The sequence below is a fragment of the Aspergillus aculeatus genome (genome assembly GCF_001890905.1).
Source record: "Aspergillus aculeatus ATCC 16872 unplaced genomic scaffold ASPACscaffold_3, whole genome shotgun sequence".
Classification (NCBI taxonomy): Eukaryota; Fungi; Ascomycota; class Eurotiomycetes; order Eurotiales; family Aspergillaceae; genus Aspergillus; species Aspergillus aculeatus.
In genome coordinates, this window is record NW_017962978.1 from 412,764 (window position 1) to 440,053 (window position 27,290).

General features: G+C 52.7%; 8 protein-coding genes across 8 annotated transcripts; 4 read left to right on the forward strand and 4 right to left on the reverse strand.

Annotated features, from left to right (window-relative positions):
- Positions 1–692: 692 nt before the first annotated feature.
- ASPACDRAFT_40024 (resistance to Congo red protein) lies at positions 693–1,298 on the forward strand (the record flags this gene model as incomplete). Its single annotated transcript, XM_020200688.1, has 3 exons — positions 693–718; positions 819–932; positions 992–1,298. 3 exons carry the CDS (start codon positions 693–695, stop codon positions 1,296–1,298), a joined length of 447 nt encoding a protein of 148 aa, XP_020059050.1.
- Positions 1,299–2,879: 1,581 nt separating this feature from the next.
- ASPACDRAFT_75828 (uncharacterized protein) lies at positions 2,880–4,801 on the forward strand. The gene is made up of 2 exons (XM_020204555.1): positions 2,880–3,176; positions 3,245–4,801. The coding sequence occupies exons 1-2, from the start codon at positions 3,058–3,060 to the stop codon at positions 4,476–4,478; spliced, it is 1,353 nt and encodes a 450-aa protein (XP_020059051.1). The 5' UTR covers positions 2,880–3,057; the 3' UTR covers positions 4,479–4,801.
- Positions 4,802–5,340: 539 nt separating this feature from the next.
- On the reverse strand, positions 5,341–7,111 carry ASPACDRAFT_40026 (CwfJ domain protein; the record flags this gene model as incomplete). The annotated part of the gene is made up of 2 exons (XM_020200689.1): positions 5,341–7,048; positions 7,098–7,111. The coding sequence occupies 2 exons, from the start codon at positions 7,109–7,111 to the stop codon at positions 5,341–5,343; spliced, it is 1,722 nt and encodes a 573-aa protein (XP_020059052.1).
- A 497-nt stretch (positions 7,112–7,608) lies between these two features.
- On the forward strand, positions 7,609–15,441 carry ASPACDRAFT_40027 (putative HEAT repeat protein (DRIM); the record flags this gene model as incomplete). Its single annotated transcript, XM_020200690.1, has 1 exon — positions 7,609–15,441. The coding sequence occupies one exon, from the start codon at positions 7,609–7,611 to the stop codon at positions 15,439–15,441; it is 7,833 nt and encodes a 2,610-aa protein (XP_020059053.1).
- Positions 15,442–15,840: 399 nt separating this feature from the next.
- On the reverse strand, positions 15,841–16,227 carry ASPACDRAFT_9689 (DNL-type zinc finger protein; the record flags this gene model as incomplete). The annotated part of the gene is made up of 1 exon (XM_020206135.1): positions 15,841–16,227. A coding segment is annotated over one exon (387 nt), but the record flags the coding sequence as incomplete, so codon positions are not given.
- Positions 16,228–17,033: 806 nt separating this feature from the next.
- On the forward strand, positions 17,034–20,157 carry ASPACDRAFT_75829 (cullin family protein). The gene is made up of 4 exons (XM_020204556.1): positions 17,034–17,115; positions 17,308–17,694; positions 17,762–19,635; positions 19,698–20,157. Exons 1-4 carry the CDS (start codon positions 17,074–17,076, stop codon positions 19,867–19,869), a joined length of 2,475 nt encoding a protein of 824 aa, XP_020059055.1. The 5' UTR covers positions 17,034–17,073; the 3' UTR covers positions 19,870–20,157.
- A 323-nt stretch (positions 20,158–20,480) lies between these two features.
- On the reverse strand, positions 20,481–21,406 carry sld5 (putative GINS DNA replication complex subunit Sld5; the record flags this gene model as incomplete). Its single annotated transcript, XM_020206127.2, has 2 exons — positions 20,481–21,128; positions 21,230–21,406. 2 exons carry the CDS (start codon positions 21,404–21,406, stop codon positions 20,481–20,483), a joined length of 825 nt encoding a protein of 274 aa, XP_020059056.1.
- A 1,191-nt stretch (positions 21,407–22,597) lies between these two features.
- Positions 22,598–24,483, reverse strand: nimT (putative tyrosine protein phosphatase MIH1; the record flags this gene model as incomplete). The annotated part of the gene is made up of 4 exons (XM_020199236.1): positions 22,598–23,729; positions 23,799–24,015; positions 24,086–24,153; positions 24,230–24,483. The coding sequence occupies 4 exons, from the start codon at positions 24,481–24,483 to the stop codon at positions 22,598–22,600; spliced, it is 1,671 nt and encodes a 556-aa protein (XP_020059057.1).
- Between the last annotated feature and the right edge of the window lie 2,807 nt (positions 24,484–27,290).

Here is a 27,290-nt window from a genome sequence, read left to right on the forward strand (position 1 = left end):
CCACATGCGGTGATGAAGTGTGGCTGAATCTACGGAGTACAAGGTACAGTACCAGTAGTAACTATACGGCGGTCATTGGGAGCAACGATGACCTCGGATGACTTCATTACTCAGGGTGCTTTTGCGAAAAGGAAAAATCTCGATGGGACTCGAATTGATTCAATTTCACAGTCGATGATGCTACCATTCAATCTCTGACTTACTCATGTTTCAATTTTAGAAAGGCCAAGAAGAGGAGGAACCTGACTAGTTCTAACTTCTCCAAGGCTTTCCCCCCCCCCCTCCCAGCCATCCTGAAAACAGTTGATAAGTTCCAATTCCTTACACTAAACGGAGGAATCCACTTCTTTTAGCCACAGGCCACAGCCCTACCCAATAGACTAAACCACTTACTCCTACTAGCCGTGCAGTTCCTTTCACTCAACTTTTGGCTGCTGCCTTCTGGTACCCGCCCCAAGAAGAACTTCTTCACTCACTCAACTCACTTCTCACTCTCTTCTTCTCTCCCTTTACATTGTTCCTGGCCCAAGTTCTTTGCTTGCCCAAACCTCTCTCAAACCCGTTTGATTCGACATCAGTTCATCTTCAACTCATCTTGCACTCGTTTCGTCAATTTCTCTACACCTGCTGATCGACGTCATCCTCCGCCGCCTCCCCCAGAGTAGCGCCTCGCATCGAGAGGTTCAGCCACCATGGGTGTCCTGCTACGTCGAGATTGGTATGTAAACTCAACACACCATGGTATCGCTACATTCGCATCTTATGGATGTACGCCATGGATACACAAGATTTTCGCAAAATTCCTAACAACTATCTAGCCGGGAGACATATAATGGCTATGTCTGCGATGGCAATAGCTGGTACGATTGGGGTCGATGGATCGCCTTTGCTGTCATTGTTGGAGTAGCTTTACTTGTCTTTTTCCTCTTCGCGTATGTCATCCCCTCCCTTCTTGTGCAAGAACAAGTCCGAAGACTAATTATTTTGGCAGCTGCTTCAATGCTCGCCGTCGGCGCAGACAAGGCCTTCGTCCTCATCCCGGCACCGCATGGCTCGCGGGCCCTCCGCCGACCTTTCAGCAATCGCAGCAACAGCAACAGCCTGGACAACCGTACTACGCAGACCCTTACTACCAGCCTGCCCCGCCGCCGCAATACTCTCCTCATCCCCAGTACGGCTACTTCGGGGGCCAGCAGCAAACGGGCATTGAACTGCAACCACCACAGAATGCCTACCACAATGGTGGCGAACGTGTATATCAACCACCGCCGGGTCCTCCTCCGGCCTCCAAGGTCTAATCACACCTGCCTTTGCCCTTCCACCAACGAAATGAAACACTATGTCTATTCTCAAGGAGTCTCTTGATCGGCCGTTATGGAATATGTCGCCCTTCACCTCGCGACCGACTCGAGGAGAGGCTGTTACGAGCAAAATGTGTGACGGGACTCATGAGTATCTTTGTGTTGTATTCTCTATTCCCTACTCGTATTTTAATGACTTTGTCGGGGGTGTTGATCTATGGTTTCTTTCTTTCTTTCTTTTTCTTGTCACTATTGGGAGCCTGGTTTGCATGACGTTTCGATACCTTCCATTGCACCTATTATTTTTATTTGTGTCATACGGTCCTCCTGCTTTTCGCCGTGGCATGTCTCCTACACCAATGTCGCTTCATCTCTAATGCATATAAATGAACTCCTGAGGAACCATGTGTTGCGCAGTGGATCTGGAATCAAATCAAGATAGCCCTGTCGATTCACCGATGCTGCCTATCTTGTCCATTTCTGGGAACTTATCTTGGTTTGGGAGTTCAAGGGGAGAACAAGTGAGCACCGCAGGCCATGGGTTAGGCAGCCGAGTTCTGCCATTGCTCGCCTTGGGGTCTCTCCCGCGCTTCACAATCCTACTTCCTAGTTTCTGATTCGAGTCGGAAGACACTCGATCAGCTCAAGACAGGGTTATAATCTCTTTTTGTAGTAGTAGTAGTACTTGTTGTTGTTGGAAGGTACGTAGACTATGAGTATGATGGTCATTTACTAAGTACTTGAGTACATGATGCCACGGAGGTTCAGTGGGCCCTGCGACTGCCAATGAGGGGGTTTCACCTTCGTTTCGATCGACACTGGTGGAGTGCGACCGAGGAAGGGGGGGAGCGACAGTTTCAAGTGCAAGTTAGTTGACTTTACTTAGTGATAAGGGCGAGATGGGGCCGCAAATACGAGGTTTGTGGTGTTTGATCGGTTGATGGTTGTTCTCTCCGCACTCATGGAACGCCGATCTTTGAACTGAAGTTCCTTTCTCTCTTTCGTTCCGCTTCACCCTACTCCTCTCCCTGCCTCCTCCTCCCCCTCCTCCTCCTCCTCCCTTCTCTTCTTCTCCTTCGTTTTGGCTTCTAGTTATCTTCCCTCCGGTCGCTTAGGGACTTCCTAGCGGCGCCGTTCGTTCTATTCGGCTCCCTATTTCCCAGTCCTGGAAGGGGGACCAATGCCTTGCAGGTGCCTGAAAGTCTACATCTGATCGTTCATTTCCCTCCTTCCCCCTGAAGGCAGTGAGTGCTCTTTGAGCGCACGCACAATACTCGAAACAAAGATCATTTTCCATCCATTTAGTCTTTATTACACTGTCGCATCAATCGGTCCATTGTGAGAATACAGATTTTGCATATCCTGTGCCCCTTTAGAACGCACGATTCAATTCCACCTTGCGCAAATTCGGCATCGCGCAAAGTCGCAACCTGAGTCACTCATTGCACCCAGACCGAAGGAGCGGATGGACACATAAACAACGCATACATTCATTCATAATCTTCGGCATTGTTGCTATTCCCGACCCCAATTACTCCGAAACGACGCCCACGATCGCTATCCGGGTCGATACCGCTCCTTTTGTTATCATCACGCCGCAAATTATATGATCGCATCCGACGTGTCAGGCACACGTTTACAGAACACACTTTATAACTTTGACCGGTTACATTCGTTTCACCCGGTCCTTGAACAAGAGTGGGGTGTTCTTGTAGACTAGCGGCAAGGTTAGAGCACACGGACTGCCAGGGCCATAATGAGTCCGGTGGATACGGTCCCCGCCCCATTGTGGGCGCGAGATATAGTCAGCGATCTTAAGTCTGCCTCTTCTACATTCTCGAGTTGGGATAGCTGCATGTCCAAGGCTTACTGCAAGTATGTTATATGAAAACAGCATATCAAACCTCGTTACAATACTTCCAGAAACTGACCAGAGTTTTTAGGTGGCCTGTCATTGCGGCTATCATCGTCGGCGGACTCATTGTTCTGTCCGTCATTGCGTGTATTGTCAACTGTCTATGCTGCGGTATCCAATGCTGCAAAGGATGTTGCGGATGTTGTTCAATGTGCTGCCCGTCGCCTCGAAACAGGCAACGCAAGGCTAAGCACTTGGATGATCCGTACCCACCCCCAGATATGCCGGGGGCTATGCCGGGGGCTATGCCAGGGACTATGCCACCCCCGATGCCAGTAAAGTCTCCATATCAAGCTCCGCAGCCGCCGCCCGTGTATCGGGGAACGGAAGTCGCTCGCTTTGACTCCCCGACGAGCCCTGCAGGGTCGAAGTTTAACGAGGATGCATTGCCTGCCATGCCCAGCTGGGATAATGCTGTGACTAAGAGGGTGGAAGATACAGGCCCCCATGTGGAGGCAGTGGAGTTGGAGTCTATGAACCATGTCAGTCGCGAGCCTCGTCGGATGCCTTCTGCGCCTAGAATGAATGGAGGAGGGGTGGGTGGTGGAGGCTACATGGGCCCTCCCCCGGTTAGAACTGGTACTCCTGGTCAATATCCGATTCGGACCGGCACGCCTGGTCAATATCCTGCCAGAAACGGCACGCCTGGGCAATATCCTTCCAGAACTGGCACGCCCGGACAATACCCAGAGAGGACGGGCACTCCTGGTCATCACCTTGACAGGACAGACATTCCTGGCCACTACCCCGAGCCTCAAGACTACAATGCACAAGCCCCGCATGGATACGACGCTCAGAACACATACGGGTACAATCACAATGGCCCTAGATCGCCTCCTCCCATTTCTCCATACGATGAGCAGCCTTACAATCATGGCTTCCCTCATGAAGAACGGTATCATACGATGTCACCGGCTCCAACCTACACCACGCAGCCCGCTTATGCACCAGCGGAGCATTCGCAGCCTTATTATATGCCATCGGAAACCCCACTCCCTCCATATATGCCAATGGACCGAACACGATCTCCGGCTCCCGCCCTCTCATCGGCCATGAATGCCCCTCGGCCCGTACCGTACCGCCAACCTTCCCCAGCGATCAGCCAGTACGTACCTTACCAAGGTGTCTCCCCGGTCACCCCTCCCTCACCACCGTCTTTCGCTGCCGCGCCGGCTCTTCACGAAGCTAGTGACCCGGGCAGGCCCCCGAGTCTCCTGCAGACCGGACGGCGGCCGGTGCCGAACTCTTACCGGGACGTTTGAAACTTCGTTATGACTACGGATTGATACCCGCCTGTGTTTTGAAATACAATTCAAGAATCCCCGATGACCCTAAATGTCGAAGCCATTATGACGCAACTCAACATGACCTGAACAGATCTAGGTAGAACGCCTGATACAAGGATAGGAACTACCATGATATCTGAAAATTTCTAGACAAGCCCATTCCCCCACGCAAGCAGTCAAGGCCGAGTTTCACGCTGAAAAGTGACTCAGCCCTGCGCTGCGTATCTCCTTGCATTCCTCTTTGATTATTAGAGGGCCCTTGCTCTTTCTTGTCATCGGAATGCCACACTATAAGCTCCCCTCCCCCTTTGTCCGTGCATGACCTTGTATATACCTTCCCTTGTATCATACTTGGTCCGATATGGCCCGCCCGGGACAGAATCCTGCATGATGTATGTTTGATATCTATGATTGTCAATTTTATGAAGTGGGATGGCTACTGCCGTACTGTCCTGTGTCCTGCCTTGATATTTGATCTTCTATGGTTCGTCGAGTCGAAAGCCCAAAGACATAGAGACACCTGGGCCCATGCTATCTCTTACATGTCCCGTCTACGCTATCCCGTAATACATGTCAACGTAACCATTCCCACATCTGGCCAGCTATCGAATAAATGTCAGCCAACTACAGAGTACCGCCAACCTAAATCCCCTTTGATACATATACACATGGCATAGTCGAACGAAATGCGGAGACAAACTCCCATCCGCAGAGAAACTGGCTAACTGGGTTTTGGAGATGTGAACGCCCGGTAGAATACACTTCTATCTTGCGCGAGAATACCACAGCTAGTAGACTCCAAAGAAAATGTGCTTTAGCTTTTGTTTCCTGGTCTGGTCTATAAGGTGAAATCGAACTCCTTGAACGCCTCCTTAAAGGCGACCGCATCGGCCTCTTCCTGCTCCTGCGACTGGACATCCTTGCGCCAGTCGATTCGCTTCTCCAACTCCATCAACTTGGCCATGACCCGGCGGCCGAATTGGAGATCGAACCGGAACTCCGGGCCGAGGGGGAGGAGGATCGTTTTGTCGGTGCCGGTAGTTGTTTCGTTGGGTTCTGGGTTTTCTTCTGGGTTGTTGTTGTTTTGTTTGTCTGAATCAGCAGGAGAGGGACTCCAGATCCAGACCCGGAAGAAGTCGCCGGGTTCGCTGCTGGGGTCCGCGGTGGCGGTGGGGGCTTCGAAGCGCGGGTATTTGAGATTCTCGGCCTCGACCTTGAAGGCGGCCTCGACGAGGCCCCGCTGGACGAGGGCCGCCGGCACGGGCAGGAACTGCCAGTGCACGTGGATGCCGTTGCCGCGGCTGACCTCCCAGGTGACGGCGCCGAGGGCGCCGGCAGCGCGGCGCTGGAGCATGGCGTGCAGCGCAGTGCGGTAGCGGGTCATCTCGGCGTAGGTGGCGTGGCGAGAGGATTCGTCGGTGATGGCGGGCAGGGTCGGGGTATGCGTGAAGGGGATGATGAGCATGTGGCCGGGGAAGTTGAGGTCGTGCCGGGCGAAGGTGCGGGCGGTGGGGAGTGGGCCCTTGGCGGTGGTGAGGTAGCTCTCTTCGCCGATGGAGGTGATGAGGTGGGTGGCGATGTTGGGGTTGGAGAGGCAGAAGAAGCATTGGTCCGGGCCGGGGGGCGGCAGGCCGCCGTGGTTGTTGCGGGCCCGTTTGCGGGGCCGGTGCTCGTGGTGCTGGTTGTGGCTCTGGTCGAAGCGTTGGAAGCTGTCGTGTTGGCTGTTGAGGGGCTTGCGTTTGAGGTGGGCGGGTGCGGGGAAGGGGGAGGCGGTTGTGCCGGCAGGGATGGTGAGCGGCACGGCGGCTTTCGGGTCCAGCGTGAAGGCGTACATCCATTTCTGTTTGCTGGCCTTGCGGTAGGAGGCCAGGCTGATGAAGCGGGTCAGTGGCTTGGTGTCCGGGTTGTCGTCCTCGGAGGTGGGGAGGTGGAAGAAGGGTTCGCGCTCGAAGAAGAAGTCCGGCGTGGAGGTGAGGTGGTAGCGCGGTTTGAGCGTCGAGCAGAGGTCGGAGATGCATTGGACTTCGTCCGGGGGCGCTGTCGTCGCGGCTTCTTCAGGGAAGGGTGCCTTGGAGCCCGTGCGGATCCCCTTGGGCCATTGATTGGTGATGAGGATGTCGGCGGAGTGCGCGCCGTGGAGGGTGCGGGCGTCGGATTCGGTGTAGCTGGGTTGGTACTTGTCGGAGGAGGCCTGGTTGTCTGTCGAAAGCTTGCCCCCCAGGGTGACGATGCGGATGCCCTCGGCGGTCTTCAGGGTGCCGCGGCGGCCCAGGAAGTACAGGTTAGGGCAGACTTCATCGTTGGCCTCGATCGCCTCGATCACTCGCGTGGGAAGTGGCCGGCTGCCCAGGGAGAAGTATGTCGGAAGGGGTACGGCGATGCTGCCTGAGAGCAGGGCCGAGATCTGCTCCAACTCATGCTCCGTCGAGCAGTCCCCGAAGAGGTCTCCAACGATGATGGCGAAGGAGAAATTCTGCTTGACATGCAGCTTCGCAAGTTTGGTGAAGACGTCTTGGAGCTCACAGTTGACACCTCCGATGACGACTCTAAGACGTTTTTAGTGGTATGCGGCAGGATGGTGACCGGCGCACTCACATCTTGGAAGCCATGTTGCGATTCGATATTATGATGCAAGAATCGAGGCTGGCGCAATTGGAGTCGCACTGGACTCAGTCAGGGTTCTTTGGACTCCAGCCTTTTGTGATCTGTAATTTGCGCAATGCGAGTTCGTAGAAGTATGGTGGTTTTGTTCAATTGTTACTCCAATCCCGCAATGGATCCAATCGACTATATTGACTCAAAAGTGTGTTTTCCGTACGCAGTAGATTGAATTGAATCAAATGGAATGAAGACTGGGCTGGATCGCCAAAAATGGAGCGGCAGGAGCTTGGGCCCACTGCGGCCCACGTGATAAGCCTTCCCAGTTGTTAACCCCGGCGCTAAAAGTGACAATCTCCGCACCCGGAACAAGGTTGCTGCGGCACCGATGAATTTTTTTGTCTATACGGCAGAGAGGGGCGGTGATGGAACCAGTCCCCATTAATTTCATATTGGTAACTTCATATACACAGCGGCGCTGCTTATTTCGTCACCATCATACGTCAGGATGGTAGCAGCGTCGTCTTCTTCGCGGTCAAAGCCCGTGAAGCGGGTCAAGGGAGGGACAGAGACAACAAAGTCGCATCGATTCGAACCGTTTTCGCAGCGCGTCGCAAAGCTCAAGATCGATCCCATCCATCGCGTGCGCCGTCCCAGCTTCGGTGAAGAAGGTGATGAGACCTCCTCCTACTTCCGTTCGGCCTTCGATCACTGGGTCGAATTGAACCTGTCCGAGAATTTCGTACAATTCGCCCGTCGAGTCAACCCGCTGTGCGAGAGTCTGGCCCAGATCCTGTACCATGAGGACAAAATCATGAACCTGCTGGTGGAGTTCATCGAGAAGAGGGATCAGTTGTCGATAGAGCCACTCTTGGCTCTTCTTGCCCAATTTGCACGAGATCTGGGTGTACGCTTCGAGAAGCACTTCGCCACGGCCGTCACCCTCGTCGCATCCGTTGCAGCCACCCACACTGACGTCGAAGTTGTCGAATGGAGCTTCAGCTGCTTGGCATGGATCTTCAAGTTCCTTTCGCGACTTTTGGTCCCAGATCTCCGGCAGCTATTGGGCATCATGACTCCCTATCTCGGCAAAGAACGACAAAAGACACATGTTGCCCGATTCGCCGCCGAGTCCATGTCCTTCCTTATTCGCAAGGCGGGTCTGGTCTATTACAAGAATCCCACTCCCCTACAACGTGCGGTGTCGTTCCTACTGGAGGATCTGCGTCAAGCAGCTGGTGACGACAAGAATGTCGATATCTACAAGGACGGGCTCATGGCCATGTTCTCCGACGCCATCAAGGGTGTCAAGAATGGCATTCACTCTAACGGAACTGATATCCTGACTTGCATTCTGGAACATATCTGCACCGGTGATGATCTACAAAGCAGTCTGGCGCTAGACGTCACTTGCGGACTGCTTATCAACATAATGCACAATACGACGGCCGAGACCTATGAACCCATCCTGGATACCGTCCGCTCTTACATCGAATCATCCTGCTCCAAGACCGACAAGCAACATGCGAACGCATGCTGTCGCCTGATATTCCAGTGTATTGCCACTCGCAAGGGTTCTCGAGTCAAGGTCTGGAAGCCTGTTCATAATATCCTCCTTCGTCTGCTCAAAAAGGCTGCAGAAGCGCCGGAGGCGTACGCTGAGGCTGCCCCGCAGCTTCTGACTGCTGTCGCATATGCACTTCAAGTCTCCCCAATGGACGAGATGTTGCCATACATGCGTTCACTCATGGATGCTGTGACTAACCACAAACTTTCATCCTTCTTCCTGCCGTTTTGTGCTACCTTCTCGGAGTGGGGTCCTGAGAGATTTCATAGCGTCGTCCTGCCTTATTTCCAGAAATTCGTCAACACATTGTGGCAGGAGCACGAGCATGAGCTCTGCCTGGCCTTGTTGCGACTGAACCAGGCTGGCTGCATTACATCAGAAGCCTCGAAGCCTGGCTACATTACCTGCCCTGCAACGTGGAAATCCCGTGTCAAGGATACACTAAGCAAGCCCACACACAATGCTACAGAACTGAGCCTTGTCAACGCATATTCTAAGCTCCCGAATGCGATGTCTTTGTCAACGGAACCGACTTTGTTGCCTGATATGGTACAAACCTTGCACGGTCATCTGCTTCGCACCTTGAAGAAGAACAAGAAGAATGTGGATACGTCTGCGACAACCAAATTCTACTTGGGCCAAGGCTTCAAGGCATATGTGGAACTTGCCTTGCAGTCCGAGAAACTCGACCGCTCTCTCTGGAAGCAGATCAGCGCAGTAGCCGCAACGTACTCTCGTCTTCCGGTGTTCCTCGAAGCGACCTTGGCCTATATCTCGGCTCTGAACGGAGACATCGACCTCAATGACTCTGCTGTCGAAGACTTTGCGAATGTGCTCATCACAAATCTCAACGGTCCGTCCCAGAAACTCAGGTTATTGTCTTTGAAGATTCTTAGAGAACTGGTTCAAGCGTTGGGCGACGATGCTGAGATGATCTCTCTGGCTATTGAGATTGAAGAGAGTCAGTTGACGCTTCATAGCCATAGAGTCTTGGCAATGCAAGTGCGTAAGCTTGCTCTAGCTTATCCACAGGTGGTTCCCCGCAGGTGGATGGCTAGGTTGATTCCTAACTTCTGTTTTGGACTCTTTTCCAAGAAGATGACTCCGTTGTGGGACGATTCTGCGGAGGCCCTGAAATCAATGAGCGAGAATTCTGAGGGTGAGAAAATCATTTCGGATCTTGCCATGAAGTGGCTTCTCGAACGGGGCTCTTTGGACACGAGCGCGAATGAGCAAGAGGAAGAAACCCCTGACTACCGGTCTGGGTATTTCCAGTGCTTCAACGCGGCCAGGATCGAAGATATATTCGCTAAATACTTCCAAGGCCCTGAGCAACCCGATTCAATGCTAGAGGACGAGTACAGCAAGGATCATACCTTCACGGATGCACTACCAGCTTCTCCCCGAACCCATGCTCTTCGTGTTCTGAACGCCATTCCCAATATTGCGGAGAAACGATTCCGTCAAATCGCGCCCCTGTTTCTCCAGTGGGCTTCGCGTGACGACGACGAGAGTCCCTCGGACGAAGACTTCATTCCCTGGGGCTTCCTCGATCGTCTGGCATTCCTCAGGCTTCTTGGTCAATTTGTCAATCCTCGTGTTCTATACAGGGCTCCTGAGATCCATGATGCTATTTTGGGATTGCTTTGCCATGGTAACTCTGATATTCAAAAATGCGCACTCAAAGCTCTCTTTACCTGGAAGTCACCAAGTATTGTCCCCTACCAAGAGAATCTTATGAATATCCTGGACGAAAACCGCTTTAGGGATGAGCTTTCTGTGTTCGTTCGCGTTGGTGGTGAAGATAGCTTGATCGAGGAAGCACACCGGCCTGAGCTCGTTCCTGTTCTCCTCCGTGTACTGTATGGTCGTATGATCTCGAAGGCCGGCGCAACTTCTAGCCAGGCAGGGCAAACGGGGCGGAGAAAGGCCATTTTGAGAACCTTATCACAACTACCCGATAAGGAATTCGAGGTCTTCATGCAAGTCTCATTCGGTCCTCTTAGCGATGTCAGTCTTGTCCGCGATGGTCATATTGAGCAGCAAGCTTTCGAACAATCTCTGGCTAGTCCGAGGAAGCAAATGGGTCTTCTGAAGATGATTGAAACTGTTTTCGAAACACTTCAAAACCGAATGGTCCCTTATGCGGAGAGATCTATGAACGTCGTGCTTTATTGTCTTGTGCGAGCATGCCGAGAACTTGAGAAAGCGCAGACGGCGTCGGCTGCAGACTCGCAAGAAGAACGGCAGCTGACAGTGCTGCGTAATATTCGCTACACATGCATACGCTGCCTCGACCTCATCTTTGCGATGTCTCTCGAGTTTGACTGGTCGTCTTACGTTCGCATCATTTTCGACGAGGTGATCAATTCAAGACTGGAAGACTTCGCCATTGAAACCGCTCAAGGTGTATCCGGTCTCCTCAAGCTCTTCCATACCTGGGCTACCTCCCCGAAATCGTCATTCTATCTCACCAAATTCAACGATGTCCTGTTGACGAAGGTGGTGGATATCCTTGGTGTCGACTCCGCACGAGATGAAGTCAAGGCTTTCGTCATGGATGAGGTCTTGAATCCCTTGATTGGGCTGGCCACCGGAAAGACGCTTCAGGATAACGAGACCATGAGTGATATTCCTGCGGAAGAAATTAGGTCCCAGGTTTTGGGTCCTTATATTGAGCATATTCTGTCTCATTTGGCTCAGCTCCTCAAACGTGGCCCCTCTCGTACTTTGCTCGTCTCGGGTGTTCAGACTCTTTCCCTCATCTCGCCTTGCGTCGAATCTTCGAAGGAGACATACAGCCTCATCAGCATCACGACCTATCTTCTCCGCCAACCCCCCGACAGAGTCTCCCCTAAAACAAAATCCGGCCTCCTGCGCTCCCTGGAGCATTTCCTACCCTTATTCAACACCCAGGAGGATCTTGAGCTCACCAAGGCCGTTTTTGAGGCTATCTCGTCCCTTTTCGATTACTTCCGGGATGATGCGAACAGAGAGGTTCTGTCCAGAGTCTTCACGGCGTTTGCCACCCACGACTCTGATCTTACCAAGGTTGCTAGTCTCTGTGAAGACTTGAACTCTATCTCTAGAAAGAAGCTGGAAGTCGACTACGAACGCCGACTGCAAGCTTTCAGAGAAATCAACGACAATTTGTGGGATAAGCTTGACGCTAAGCAGTGGCGCCCGCTGCTCTACAACGTGTTGTATCAAGTCAAAGACGAGGAAGAACTCGCGATCCGAACGAGTGCTGCTTTCGGCCTGAAGCGATTCATGGAGCGAGCCATTCTTCCCAATGGCAAGGACGAAATGGAAGTGCTTGTATCGGATATCTTGTTCCCTGCTTTGCAGGCCGGTGTTCGCCAGAAGTCAGAGCTTATCCGCGCCGAATTTGTGGCTGCGCTCGGGTACTTCATCAAGCTGAACCCTGAACGCCCAACCGTGAAAGACATGCATGTCTTGCTTGTGGGTGACGATGAAGAAGCCTCGTTCTTCAACAATGTCCTGCACATCCAACAACATCGTCGTCTGCGTGCACTGCGCCGTTTGGCAGGCGAAGCAGCCAAGGGTAATCTCCAGGCGTCCAACATTAGCACCATCTTCATTCCTCTCAATGAACACTTTGTTTTTGACGAAGAGGTCGATGAGGCGGCTCACAACTTGACCGCCGAGGCTGTGAATACCATTGGCACTCTGGCAGAATCATTGGAGTGGCCCCAGTTCCGTGCCATCTTCCGGAGATATCGCGGCTACATGCAAAGCAAGTCGGAATTGGAGAAGAGCATTTTGAGACTTCTTGGTAAGATGTCTGACTCGTTGACCAACGCCATGAAACAGCATAAAGCTATCAAGGATGTTGCTCAGAGTGGGATGGACGGTCTTGAGACGTCAGAGCCGACCTCTACTCTCGCACGAACCATCCCCTCAGCTGCAAAGGTTGCGAACGAGCTTACTTCTAATTTCATCCCCCAGTTGACCAACTTCATTCACCACAAGGATGAGGCGCAGATGAGTCTACGTTTGCCAGCTGCGGTCACGACCATCAAGCTTTTGAAGTTGCTGCCTGAGGAAGATATGGCCATCCGTTTGCCCCCAATTCTTTTGGATGTTTGCAGCATTCTCAAGAGTAAGGCTCAGGATTCACGAGACACTGCTAGGAAGACACTCAATGAGATTGCGCTCCTGCTGGGTCCTAGTTACCTCAGATACATCCTGAAGGAATTGCGCACCACTTTAACCAAGGGCTATCAGCGTCACGTGCTCTCCTTCACTGTTCACTCTATACTCGTCGGTACGACGGACGTGTTCAAGCAGGGCGATCTGGACGATTGCTTGACTGAACTGGGCTCTATCATCATGGACGACACGTTTGGCGCTGTGGGCCAGGAGAAGGAAGCAGAAGAGTATGTGAGTAAGATGACCGAAGTCAAGAGCAGCAAGAGCTACGATTCGATGGAGCTCCTAGCAAAGAATGCTACTGTTCCCAACCTTGCCAGGCTCCTCCGACCTCTGCAATCGCTTCTTCTGGAGAAGCTCAACTCCAATATTGTCAGGAAAGTCGACGAGCTACTGCGCCGAATTGGCGTGGGTCTTCTGAGGAACCCTGGAGTCGAAAGTCGCGATATCCTGATGTTCTGCTACGAAATTATCAAGGAGACGTACAAAGGACCCACCCAAGCGGAGAACAAGACTGTCAAATCGGCACAGGAAGAAAATCTGTTGATCGACCTCAAATTCCACAAGCGAAGCGACAAGAAAGGAAGCACGACTTCTTATCTTTACAAGTTGACGCGCTTCTCTCTCGATGTCCTGCGTACTGTCTTGAATAAGTACAATTCCTTGCTCACGCCCGGAAACCTGGCTGGGTTTATTCCTGTCATCGGCGACTCACTTGTCCAGGCACATGAGGAAGTCAAGACATCAGCTCTCCGCTTGTTGTCGACAATCATCAAGCTTCCGATTCCGGAAATTGATGCCAACCATCATGTGTATATCACAGAAGCTGTCAAGGTCGTTAAGGAGGCACCGAGCACCAATACGGAGGCTGCGCAAGCGTCCTTGAAACTGATTACGGCCATGCTGCGAGAACGGAAAAGCACCAAGATCAGGGACGGTCACCTTGCCTATCTCCTCCAACGTCTCATCTCAGATATTGAGGAGCCTGACCGTCAAGGTATAGCCTTCAACTTCGTCCGTGCAGTGATGTCTCGCAAGTTTGTGGTGCCTGAAATGTATGAACTGGCCGATAGCATCGCTACCATGATGGTCACCAACCAGACCCGCGCCGCTCGTGATTTAGCACGGGGCACGTACGTCCACTTCTTGATTGAGTACCCGCAAGCCAAGAACAGATGGACCAAACAGCTTAGTTTCTTGGCCAAGAACCTGGAATATAAGCACCAAGAAGGGCGCCAATCAGTCATGGAGGCCATTCACTTGTTGCTGTCTAAGACGGGCGATGAGCTGGCTCAAGACATTGTCAGCACGTTTTTCCTGCCCATTGTCATTGTGATGTCGAATGACGATGCGCCTGAGTGCAGGGAGATGGCTGGTCACCTACTGGGCGAGTTGTACTCCCGGGCCGATAGGGAACAGATGAAGACTATGCTTACGCCTCTACACTCGTGGCTGGAACAGACGGAAAACATGCTCTTGAACAGCACTGGCCTACAGGCCATGAGAATCTTCTTCGAAGTCGAGGCGACGGAGAAAGACAAGGAGGCTCGATTCGTTCTGGATATCTTGCCGTCCATCATGCAGCCAGTCCTCAAAGCCGACGATAATGAGAATTGGCAGACCCTGTACTTCGCTCTTCAGCTTTTCTCGAAGCTCTGCAAGACGGTCCCCGCTATGGCGCTTTCCCCGGAGCGTGCGCCGATCTGGGCGGCCGTCCGCGAGAGTCTCTTCTACACCCACGCCTGGGTCAAGACCTGCGCCTCAAATCTGGTTGGCACATGGTTCGCGGATCTGGCACGCTTCAACGCCACCAATGGCTACGCGTCAATCCCGCTGGCTGGTTCCACGGGGTTGTCCCTCGACAAAGATGCTATGTTGCAGCTGATCCGTGCCAGCTTGCGCTGTCTCCACACCCCGGCAGTCAGCGAGGAGCTTGCCATGCAATCCGTTCGCAACCTTATCTTCCTGGGTCGCTGCTGCGCTCATAACGGGCTGGAGTTCACGCGGTCGGGTGGCAAGGACGCAGAGTCGGACGCTAGTGACAGCGAGCACGAAGATGACGAGGAGGGAGCCCAGCAGGAGTCCTCCCCCAAGTCGAAGCCTGCCATTCGGTATATCTTCGAGCAGACGTCTTCCATTCTCCGCCGAGAACTCATCACCACACGGGCGGAGTCCTTGGTTCCCAAGACCGCTGCCATCGGTCTTCTCGCTTCGCTGTGCCGCCATCTCGAGGTTGACCAGCTCAGCGGATCTCTCGCGGTCATCCTGCTCCCTCTCCAGCACATGACGGACAACACCATCCCGGCGCCCCGCTCCTCGGACGAGGCGTTCCGCGAGTTGTACAAATCCCTGGTGGCCAACTGCCACGAAGTGCTCGATATTCTGCAGAAGAAGCTCGGTACCACCGAGTTCGTGAAGCAGATGGGCGAAGTCCAGGACGCAATCAAGGAGCGCCGTGAAGGCAGACGCGTTAAGCGACGCATCGAGGCGGTCGCCGAACCCGAGAGATACGAGAAGGACAAGAGGAGGAGGAACGACCGCAAGCGCGAGAAGCGCAAGGAACGAGGAGCCGAGCACCGTGGCAAGAGACGTGGTTGGTAAGAGGGGTGGGTGATTTGTTCTGCGAATTGTTTCCTTTTTCTCATCTTCTGGAGCTGTCATATAAAAAGTCCACGGCGTTGACGGAGAGGATAGGAGATTTCGTTCTAGTATATTATATTACATGATTTTCTTTTTCTTCTTCACTTCCATTATTGTCAGAGTCCAGCCCTAAGTAAATATGTAGAGCAGAGTGTCATTACACCTGAACCTCCCCTAAGATTTTATCCACAGAAGCAAGTAGCCAACCAAAAAAACGTCCATGACAGACAAGGATCCAAAACGCCTCTAGCACCACGCTTTGCGGAATACCTCCAGCAGAATTTCACAACCCCGGTTTTTTTTTCTGCTTTCATTCGAATCATACAGCACAACCTCAGCCCGGAAAAATCAAGCAATCCGACCCTGCGCCTGCCCAGCCTCACCCTTGTTCTTTCCATCCGCAGCCTCCGCCTCCTTCACCTCCCCATTCTCCCAGAACTCCATATCCCCATTGGTGTACCCGCGCATCAGCTTGTCCCCCTGGCGCGCCAGGATATCCTCGAGGGTGCTCTTCTCGTCGAAGAAGATGTTTAGGTGGTCGGCGATGACGTGCCGATTGCTGCAGGTGGGGCACTGGATCAGCACGGTGCCGCGGTGGTAGCCGTGCTTGGACATGCGGTGCGACGACCGCCCGCCGCACGGCTTGCAGGTGAAGGTGATCTGGTAGGCGGGCTCCTGCTCGCGGCGGAGGCGGTTCTGCTCCGCGTGCGCCGCGTCGGTGGCGGCCGTGGAGTGGCGGTCGGTGAGGGTGTTGGTGTTGCTCTCCTCGGTGGTAGCGGGGGTGGGGGTAGGATCGGGTTGGCTGGTGGTGGTGGATTTGTGGCGCGCGGAGAGGAGTTCAGTGGTTTTAGTTGTGGTTCTTGGGATTTTTGTGGTTGTGAGTGGGGAGGGAGGAGTGAGGTGGGTGAATGTGCGCGATGATGCTGATGCTGATATGGATGAAAATGAGGATGCGGGTGTGAGAAAAGTGGCGCTGGCGCTGACGCTGGCGCTGGCGTTGGAGATGGTTGCTGCGCGGGAGAGGGAGCGCTGGGTGAGGGCGCGAAGGCCGTGGGAGAGGGATTGAATTGAGCGCATTGTTGTATGTTTGGTTCTAGGAGGTTTTAGAAGGGAGGTGGTGTAGATCAAGTGAAGGACAATCGAAGAAAAAAAGATTGGAGTGAATAACCTCCTAGTTGTAGAAAGCGAGAGAATGACGGAGTTTCCGCGCCGCGGAGTTTACATCGGAGATAAGTTCTTCCAGGCCCTCGGCGGGTCTCGGTTTCCCCTGCTCGTTACTTTACTTTACTTGACTTACTTTACTAGTGGACAATACTATCAATCCATTCTCATATCTCATTCCCCTCGAGCTTAAGTTGCTCGGAAATCACCTTGATGTGTTAACTTGCTTTGACTATACCCTTGTTCTTGTCCAGCGCTTGCTTGGGCATCTGGATAATCCCCTCTCGCCACTCTCGCTAGCTACTTTTCTCCGTTCCCTTAAGGCACTGCACTCACTCTGTCCCCTCTCGGAATCTTATCCAAATCTTATCCACGCCGGAGCTTTGCCCCGCGCATGCCAACGCCCGAGTATACAACGTCAGTAAAATTGAGATGGCCATGAGAGCACGACAGCGGATTCGCGCTCCGCGGAGGGTGAGTTTACATGTTTTTGATTATTATTTTCCTCTTGATTATCTCTGTCGTCTATTATCTCATGTCAAGAGTTATCTCTCGCGCGGCACAAGTGATCAGTAGCAGGTGGCGATCAACGACCGACTCCGCGGCCACAACCGTCAATCCCCAGCTATACCCACCCGACCTCTTCGCTGACTGGAAGAAATATAGGGCCTCACAGCGAACAAAGGCGACGATTTTGAGACGAATTGGGCCGATCTCTCGACCTCGTTGAAGAAGATCCACACCAAAGACGCCTCCAACCTCTCTTTCGAGCAACTGTATCGTAACTCCTATAACATCGTCTTGATGATGCGCGGGGAGGATCTCTACGAACGGATCAAGAAACTGGAACAAGACTGGCTCGAAGACGAGGTCAAGACCCGGGTGACGGCGGCAATCTCGTCCAGCCTGCTGCTCGCGAAGGAGCTTGCGGAGGTCCAAGATCAGGCCAATGAGCGTCGGGAGGCCGGGGAGAGGTTTCTGGCCGCCATGAGGGAGGCCTTTGAAGACCATCAGCTGTGCATGGGTATGATTACGGACGTGCTCATGTATATGGTATGTTCCAACCATTGAGATAGGACGGAAGGCTCGACTATCGGTGGCTGACCTTTCTGGGCTCTAGGATCGAGTCATGTCGACTGACCACCGCAAGCCGTCGATTTACGCGGCAGCAATGGCACTATTCCGAGACCATGTATTACGGTCGCCCATCCGATCGGATGCCAAGACGACGGTAGTGGATGTGCTCGAGTCGACCATCCTTTTCATGATCCAGCTCGAACGGTCCGGGCAGATCATCGACCGCCCATTGATCCGCCATTGCGTCACCATGCTGGAAGGACTATACGAGACAATCACCGAGGAGGAGTCGTCGAAGCTCTACCTGACCATATTCGAGCCGGCGTTCCTGGACGCAAGCAAAAGGTTCTACCAGGCGGAAGGACGACGCTTGCTGGAGACGGGCGATGCCGCGACATTCTGTAAGGTTGCCACAGACCGCCTCGCCGAAGAGACGGAGCGGTGCATCTACACCCTCGCATCATCCACCGCGCCGAAGATCAAGGAGGTTCTGGATCGAGAACTGATCGAGAATAATATCGCGGAGGTGGTCAATCTGGAAGGCACGGGGGTCCGGCAGATGCTCGACAATGATCGCCTGGATAGCTTGCGAAGTATCTATGTGCTGAGCGCACGAGTCGATCCGAAGAAGACCCCTCTCACAACGGCGGTCCAGAAGCGCATCGTTGAATTGGGCAAGGAGATCAATGCTGGGGCAGTTGAATTGGCACAAACACCGGCAGAGCCTAAGAAATCGGCAGACAAAGGCGAAAAGGCAAAGAAGCCGGCCGAGAAGGAGAAACCGGTCAACCAGCAGACGGCTGCCGCTATCAAATGGGTGGACGACATTCTGGGTCTGAAGAAGAAGTTCGATAACATCTGGGAGGACTCGTTCCAATCGGACCATGTCATGCAGAGTGCGATTACTACCAGTTTTTCGGAATTCATCAACTCGGAATCGCGCAGCTCGGAGTACCTGTCTCTGTTCTTCGATGAGAATCTGAAGAAGGGCATCAAGGGGAAAACAGAAACAGAGGTTGACTCGTTGCTGGACAACGGCATCACGCTGCTTCGCTATGTCAAAGACAAAGACATGTTCGAGGCGTACTACAAGAAACATCTTTCCCGCCGTCTGCTCATGAAGCGTTCGGTAAGTATGGACGCGGAGCGGCAGATGATCTCGAAGATGAAACTGGAGGTTGGAAATCAGTTCACACAGCGCTTGGAAGCGATGTTCAAGGACATGACGATCTCGGAGGATCTGACGGCCAGCTACAAAGAGCACGCCAAGAAGACTGGTGACCCCAACACGAAGCGCATCGACCTGGACATCAACGTCCTCACTAGCACTATGTGGCCCATGGAGATCATGGCCAACGCCACCCGTGATAACGTGCAACTGGGCTGCATCTACCCGAAAGAAGTAGAGAGCGTCAAACAGAGCTTCGAGCAGTATTACTTGGGCAAACACAGCGGTCGCAAGCTCTCATGGCAGCCCACCATGGGCACTGCGGATATCCGTCTAGAGTTCCCGCGATCGAACGGCAAGATTCAAAGGCACGAGCTCAACGTTTCCACATACGCCATGGTCATCTTGCTCTTGTTTAACGATGTGCCTACTGGCGAATTCTTGACCTACACCGATATCAAAGAGCGCACGCGGATTTCCGACCATGACCTCATTCGCAACCTACAAGCACTTGCGGTGGCGCAGAAGACCCGGGTCCTGCGCAAAGAGCCGATGAGCAGAGATGTCAAACCCACGGACAAGTTCTTCTTTAACAACGACTTCCAGAGCCCATTCTTGAAGGTCCGCATCGGCGTCGTGAGCGGCAGTGCCAACAAGGTCGAGAGTCAGGATCAGCGGAAGGAGACGGAGAAGAAGATGAGCGAAGAGCGTGGCGCCAGCATCGAGGCCGCTATTGTGCGGATCATGAAGTAAGTTTTCACTGCATCTCATGTCATTATTCCATAAAGGTGGTGCTAATCTTTTGGGACAGGCAACGCAAATCCTTGACCCATTCCAACCTCATGACGGAAGTCCTGAGTCAGCTGTCTGCGCGGTTTGTGCCCGATGTCAACATGATCAAGAAGCGCATCGAGAGCTTGATTGACCGCGAGTATTTGGAGCGTGTTGAGGAAGATCCTCCCACGTACGGATACGTCGCATGATTGGAATGATCTTTGAATGTTGGTTTTTTTCCCCTTCTTTTTGTGGGTTTTAGCTATCGCCATCGAAGCGAATTGAGAGCAGGGAACGAAATGGGTCTTGAGCTTAGCGTTGAGGGCGCAAAGGCGAACCATATAGACTTTTTTCTGTCTTGTTGCATTTCCACCGGCAGGGGGTTCTGCTTTTGTTTAATGCATTTTCTGGGTTTAGTTTGCAGGTTGTAGGCGTGGTGGGATTGAGCCTGAGCCTGAGCCTGAGCCTTAAGAATTGTTCGGTCCAAGAATGGTCAGACATTTGAAGTGAAGTCTGTCACTTGTGCAGTGCAGTATACACTGTCGTATGCAGTAAATGTAGAAGCGATGTATGCAGTAGGTATCATCGGGAAACATAACAACAATCAACGAAAAGAAGCTCGCAACGCCACCATGCACCATGCCCCATGCACATTGGTATACAACCATATCCCGAGCCCAAACCTTGCCAACAGTCCAACATACAAAGAAGCTCATCCTGACCTCCTCCTCCTCCTCCTCCTCCTCCTCCTCCTCCTCCTCCTCCTTGGCCCCATCTCACATCCCAACCCTCAAAACCAAAGAACCTCAGAGACCAAAAACTAAAGAACCTCCACCTCCCCCCTGCCCCACGCATCCCTCACCCCCTCCCACCTTACCGCCCAAACATCCCCCATCCGCATGGCCGTCCCGCCCACCACCACCTCCTCCACCCCATCCCCCGGCGGCACCACCACCCGCACCTCCTCCACCAAACACCGCACAAACACCACCTCCCGCAGCTCCGGCCCCTGCACCATACTCGTCCCGCCGGCATTATCATCCAACCGGCGCAGCTGCGGCGGGAACGACCCCAGGAAAGCGTCCCCGTAGTGCTTGGCCAGGAGGTGCTGATGCGCCACCAGGAATCTCACCTCCGGGGCCGAGAGAGGCGGGTGCGGGGTTTCTTGGCCCACGCTGGGGATGGAGTCTTCCGGGCGGAGGTCGGGTTCTGCCGTTTGGGATTGGGATTGGGTTTGCTGGGTGGTGGGGGGGGAGATGCGGAGGAGGTAGTGCATGCTGTGTTTTGTGAGTTTGGAGAGACGCTGGCGGAGGAGGCTGCGGAGGGTGTATTGGGTGCGGGAGAGGTCGGTTTGGAGGATTGAGAGGGTGAGGTTCAGGGTTGTGTTGGTGGGGGTGGTTTGGAGGTTTGTGGTGGTGCTGGGGAGGGGGTCGGCGGAGGTTGCGGCTAGGTCTTCGATTGTTTCGATCTAGAATTTTGGGATTGTCAATGGGTTTGTGTACTAGTGTACTAGATACAAGGTCAAGTCTGGAGGGGAAGGGGGAGGGATTGTGTGGAAGGCAGAATTACCTGTCGTCGAACGCGGTCCATCATGCGGTCCATCAAGGGCCCCGGCCAGGGAAGCAGCTCCGAGACGCCGCGCTCGGCCACCCAGAACCGCGTCAGCAATTGGTGGTCCAGCGCCGTGGACTCCGGGGTGGTCGGGTCGTGGCGGTCCACGGAGGCGAGAATGTCGTCGATATCCATTGCGGTCGGTGCATTGACTCCGCCGAGAGTGGTTGGGCTTTGGCTGAGTCGGTAACCTAGTTGTGAGCAGGAGCAAAAGAAAGAGAGGAGCGGAGCGGAGGCGGCATCTCCGAGTCAAAGAGATCACCGCCCCGCTTGTGGATGCCTCAGGCTTTAGTTCCACCCTAGTATAAAGCCCCGACTGAACACCTGGGTCCTCAGGTATCTACTCTCTCTATCTACTCCGTACTACTCAAAACCCATGTAGAAGTAATTCGTTTCTTCATTCCAACAAAGGAAATCTGTCTCTAATCTTTAACTCCCCCCTCCATTAATAGCCGGGCCAATAGCCGACCAACGCTTCATCTATGTACAGCTGCACTGGCAGCCTGGGTCAATCACTTATTAGTCTGACTCTGAATGCTTCATCCAGATCAAGTCAGCGCCGTGTCGACGAGGCTGCCGCGCACAACAAAAATTATCGTCTGGCAAGACGAAGCCGTACATCGATATATACTTCGTACGGCGAGCAGTGTGACACTCCCTCGGGATTGTACAGGGAACCGGGAGGATAATTAAAGACGGTAAAGGAAAATAGGAAAAAGTCTTCGAAAAGGAAATTGCCGGACGGCGAGGTATCATCGGGGGAGGAAAGTCCCTCGGATGCAGATAAGATTCATCCTGAGGGGGCCTCGTTCAAAACAAACAAAGGAAAAGGTCCGAAGGGAGTGATCGGTGAGAGGGATGTCGGTTCAAATAAGTCGTGATTGGGAGGTATGCTGTGTCGTGTTCGAGGGTGAAATCATCATTTCAGGTATGAGAACGAACCGAGTAAGAAAGGTCGAAGCTTGGGATGTCATCAAAAGTGCCGAATCAATTCTTTCTTCACCACATCATCCCAAGGAAATAGGAAAGAAACCGAGAATCAAAATGAGCGGAACGGGCTGGTCAGGCGAGACGCTGCCTTTCCCAAGGTCCAATGCGTCTCCCTCCAAAGCCCAAGGATGCAAACCCTTTTGCGCCAAAACTCGCAAATGCACTCGTTCAGCCAATTGACCTGCACTGGCCATTTTTAGGAAACGCTGAAGGGCAGAAGGAAAGAGCCGGGTGCAAAAGAACGGCCATCAGGTGGTCGCAGCGTGGCTTGTTCCAAGTCGGTCATAACATCATTGCGTGGTGCACCACGGTGCACTGCACCAAGGTTTCGTAACTTTAGTAAGAGAGCATCCGACGGCCGGAGAGTCGACTCGATGCGGGGCTTTCGGCAAACGGGGATCCCAAAAATCGGTTTCGCTCCCCAGGACCATTGCGACACCGCCCGGTCGGGCTGTCTTCCATTTGAGGCGAATTCTCCCCGAACGCGAAAGTCTGAGCCCGATTCAACTTGGACCGTTGCTTCACCTTGCCGAGGCCTCGCTCGCAAGCGAATTCGTGCTCCTTGGCAGACATCTCGACATAGTTCTGCGGGTAGCACAACGAGCGGTGCTTCGAGAAGAAGGAACTGTAACCACCGTCTAGGACATACAGGTCGGGGTAGGTCAGTTGCGGGTAGTTGTCCGCGTTGAAAGCGCGATCCTGGTGACGAATGTACTTGGCCATAATCGGGGCGCGATGGGCCGAGTATTCGCAGTGGAGGATCAAGGCCGTCCGCGGCTTGGGTGAGGTGAAGAGCTCGGCGGCCAGGTGGTCCTTGTCGTTGTAGTTGACAGCCCCATTGATATGGCCTCCCTCGTACTCATATTCAAAACGGCAGTCGATAATCATCACGTTGTCAAACCGATCGTTGTATTTCCCATCCAAGAGCTCCACGAGGATGTTTTTGTCGATACGAGGCAATGTATCTGCCTGGTCCTCCGAAAAGACGTGAGGAAGCTGCAGGCTGGGGGATCCTTCAATGTCGATGATCGACGGGAGTGGTGCATTTGTAACTAAAGTTGCCTCTTTTTCGACGACTACATCCTCGGGATGCTCAAACATGCTCAACGAACGTCTACACTGCTTGCGTGGGCGCATCGTGGGGTGTGAATTCTTGCGGACCGACGCCGCGGACGGGGATCCATTTCCCCGCACGTGGCTGTTGCTACTGCCAAATGGTGGTTTGAGACGAGAGCTGCTCAACAGATTGCCGGTCGAGTGGTTCTTCAACGACGGACGTTCTCTTTGGGGTGACTCGCAAAACATATCCTCCAACGATGCAGATGCGCTGAGCGATGTCCTGTTTCCCCGGCTCTGAAACTTGAACGGTGGGGCTTGACTCTCTGGGGCCGGCTTGTTCATTCCTAGTTGGAAGCTCTGTGCTTTGCTCCGTGCTAAAGTCGGCCGTAGAAATGTTGGACGCTTTCTCCTACAGATAACCATGTGATTAGATCCACGCAGGCCTGCAATGACTCCAGTCTTGGGCTGCCTCTCTTACTCTTGTAGACCGTCTTTCGAGTTCACCAACGGTGACTCTTCCAATGGGCTCGGGGCGGCCGAGATCATAGGTGTATCCATTGAAGAATCTAGAGAGGGCGATTCCAGCTCGACTTCGTTGACCAGCCCGAATGCTGGCTTGTGCGGCAAGGGAGACATTTCCATAGCGTCCATCATGGGAGCCGGCGAGGAGGGAAGCGGTGGTGTGGTCATTGACTCTATCGAATCGAAGAAAAAGAATTGTGAGCTAATAGCACATTCTAAACACATGGAGTGAGTATCACTTACCACACCGATTGGCTTTTCCCAGCAGGCTCGAGGAGAACAAAGACCGCCGGGGCGTCGCCAATTGCGGACTATTTTTGGTCAGCGAACCCTTTGTCCATGAACACACACACATGGCCTAACAAAGGCCAACGACATGCGACAAACCTTTGATCAATATGGAAATTCTGAGAGAGGTCGGCCGCAAGACTCGCAGTTGGTGATGAGCCCCGCACAGGTTTCACATTGAAGTAGTCCCCATGTGCCTTCTTCATGGACAGTTCCTTAAAGTTGAAGGTGTTATGCGCCAATCCAGCCATGGGACTGAAGGACGCATAGGCTGTCGAGGCATCGGGACGAAAGCAATGGCCGAACATCACAGACGGCGGCTGCATTGCAGCCAACGGGGACGAGTGTTCCATTGTAGCCGGCCCAGGTTCCTTGTAGTTCTTCCTTGCCGATCATTCACACGCACGGATTGGGTCCAAGTCGATCACTAGTCTAGTCGTCACAACGCGGCGAGTGTCTCTCCCCCTTGTATGCAATGCACGGCAGATGCGGGGACAATGGGAGCCGATCTAGATTGACCACCGCTGAGCTCCTCTTTTTTCCCCTTGGTTTCCCAACTGTCAAAGTGGGAGTTCCAACCTCGGAAATCGTGGTACCGGCTTTGTATGTTGTTTCAGCTAACCAGCCTGTACCCAGACTTCTCTCGCAGACGGGGGACAAGCGTTTAAAGGGACATGGCTGGCTGACGGGAACTAGATCAAGGTGCTTTGGGATAGGATATAGGTTGAAACAGGAAGTAGGCCGGACGGGAGGAAGGGCTAAAGATACGACAGGATCAAGTCAGCAACAGTCGAGAGATCTCAGCCAGTACCAGGGAGGTGGGTGGTGAATGAAGAGGGGGGATTGGCAGCATAGATATGGTACGCTAATGCACTGGGAGGGCAAGGTTACCGAAGGGACGAGGGCTGAAGACGGGATCGGACCTGAAGCATGAGAATGCAATGCAACGGAAGGGCAGAGGCTCTTATGAAGAAGGAAGAGAGCTGTCTGGGGTAGAGAAGGAAGAGAAGGAGAAGAAGAAGAGAAGAAGAAAAAAGACAATGGAGAAAGTGAAGCTGAAGGGATGCCCTTGTTGCAATGGCAACGCAAAAGTGGGGAGGGATCTCCAGATACTCGAGAAAGAGCTTAAGCGACGATGGGTTTAGTGCTTCTTGGGCTGGGTTTGGTTTGGGGCTTTTGGTTGTGTCAGAAACCACTACGGAGGAGTACAGTAAGTAACTGGTAGTACTGGTACCTAGTATAGCAGTTACATAGTAAGGTAGGTTTAGTACTAGTCACTAATCTAGGTAACTAATCTAGGTAACGGACCTAGGTAACGGACCTAGGTCACTAAGGCTAAATGGTCGAACCGGTTTGGGGGTTGGTCGAAGACCAATCCATGATTGAATAGTGAATGAATGAATGAATGAATGACCGCATAAGGCCTCAGGCCTTGGTTCAACGAGGAGTAGTTCCTTTCTTCCCTTTCTTCTCACTTGCTAAGACCTAGACTAAGTTACTAAGTTATCCAATCTATGCTTCCATCCTTTCGATTCTTCCCCTTCTTTCATGAAACTAGTTTTCTAGTCCTTCCAGGTTGCCCTGCTGTGGGGGGGAAACTTCCCCATCCTTCACTATTCCTTTCCCCTGTGCCTTAACTATAGCAATTGACTTCATACTACTGACCTGACACCTGTAGGTACCAGTTCGGGGCAAAAAAGAAGATCCATCCAATAATTCTTTCTGCAATATTTGAATTTCTGCATTTGACATTTTTCCCCTTTCGAATTTTTTGATGAGCAGAAAATTTCTCCATCTGGATCTGGATTTTGCCTACCGGTACGTACAGTTGCTGGGGAATTAGGTTATGTACTCGTACAGTACAGATGTATGTATAGTAAGTAAGAGAGTTCGGTAGGTACCCGTACAGTACCTTCAGTATACTTAGTAGTACTTATTCATCCTCATCCTCGTTGCCGGGACTCCCTTGCCGCCATTATAAACGCTAGCCGCTGCTCAGCAACCCCCCGCCTATCAGCGTCCTTACACTCCCTTTTTCGCTGGTCGATGCATGGATCGTGCCTGTCTCATCACCGAACAGTCGTCCAGAGAGGAAGAGGACAAGAGGGCCCATGTCGGAGACCACACCTCCAAAGACCACACAGAATCGAGGTGTCTCCATCTGTCCCCTCTTGTGGACTTTTCTTTCCTTTTTCTTTCCGCCTTCTTCGCTTCTCATTACTAACACCACTGGGTCGCCCCGGTGGTATTCTCAATTTTTTTCTGACAGGTTTCATCTGTGTAACAGTCGCACTACAATTGCTGTAGAAACCGTTGTCCATGTTTGACATTTGCCCAGTAGTACCAGTAGTACCAGTAGTACCAGCAGCACTATCAGCACTATCAGCACAGCACTAGAACCTAGAACCTGCCGGTCTTCAATCCGACCAGTGACCAGCTGCCTCCTTCGGGGATCATCGGTCATCCTGTCGTCGCACTGGTATGGAGGAGGGTTCTATTCTACTTTTAGCTCGACTCGGTGTCGCTTGCTCGCTTCATTCTCCTGGCATAGGCGATGTCTGTCTATCTCTTTGAAGGAGGCTCTATATCTATCCACTACTAAGGTTTTTTTTAGGACCCAGATACCTCAACGATACAGTTAGTCTACGGAGTCCTTATCCCTTAACTAGTCTCGAAACTCGATTTAGATGAGGGGGCAGAGAGCTTTCTCGTTGACGAACCCACCAGTAAGACGAAATGTGGCCTGAGGATAATTTTTACATTGGATCAATAAATTTTGTTCCCGTGTGTGCCGTTCGAATTTTTTATGGATTTTTTTTTTTTTCTTATATACATCATTCTCATGAACCCCAAAAGAGAAGATCGAATCTAATAAAATTCTCCACCGGGTCCACTCGGTCGGAAAAAAGAGCTTGTCCGGCCGGTATCTTCTCAGGAACGAGTGCCTTCGATTGGAAGCTGTGGAAAACCGAGAACACTGTCATTCATACGTAAGGTGTCGACCGTTTTTTTCCTCTTGACTCTCTCTCTCTGTCCCTTCCTCTCCCTTTCCTTCTTCTTGGCCCTACAATCCAAGATTCAAGTTTCGAACAATTCCATTCATTCCTGCCGGTGGGAACAGGGCAAAGGGCGAATGAAGCCCTGGGGAATCATCTTCCTC

Coding starts and splice junctions, on each gene's coding strand:
- ASPACDRAFT_75828 (XM_020204555.1), top strand. CDS start 3,058: ATGAGTCCGGTGGATACGGTCCCCGCCCCATTGTGGGCGCGAGATATA. Junction 3,177..3,244: donor ATGTCCAAGGCTTACTGCAA/GTATGTTATATG, acceptor CAGAGTTTTTAG/GTGGCCTGTCATTGCGGCTA.
- ASPACDRAFT_75829 (XM_020204556.1), top strand. CDS start 17,074: ATGGCCATGAGAGCACGACAGCGGATTCGCGCTCCGCGGAGG. Junction 17,116..17,307: donor GGATTCGCGCTCCGCGGAGG/GTGAGTTTACAT, acceptor GAAGAAATATAG/GGCCTCACAGCGAACAAAGG. Junction 17,695..17,761: donor CGGACGTGCTCATGTATATG/GTATGTTCCAAC, acceptor TCTGGGCTCTAG/GATCGAGTCATGTCGACTGA.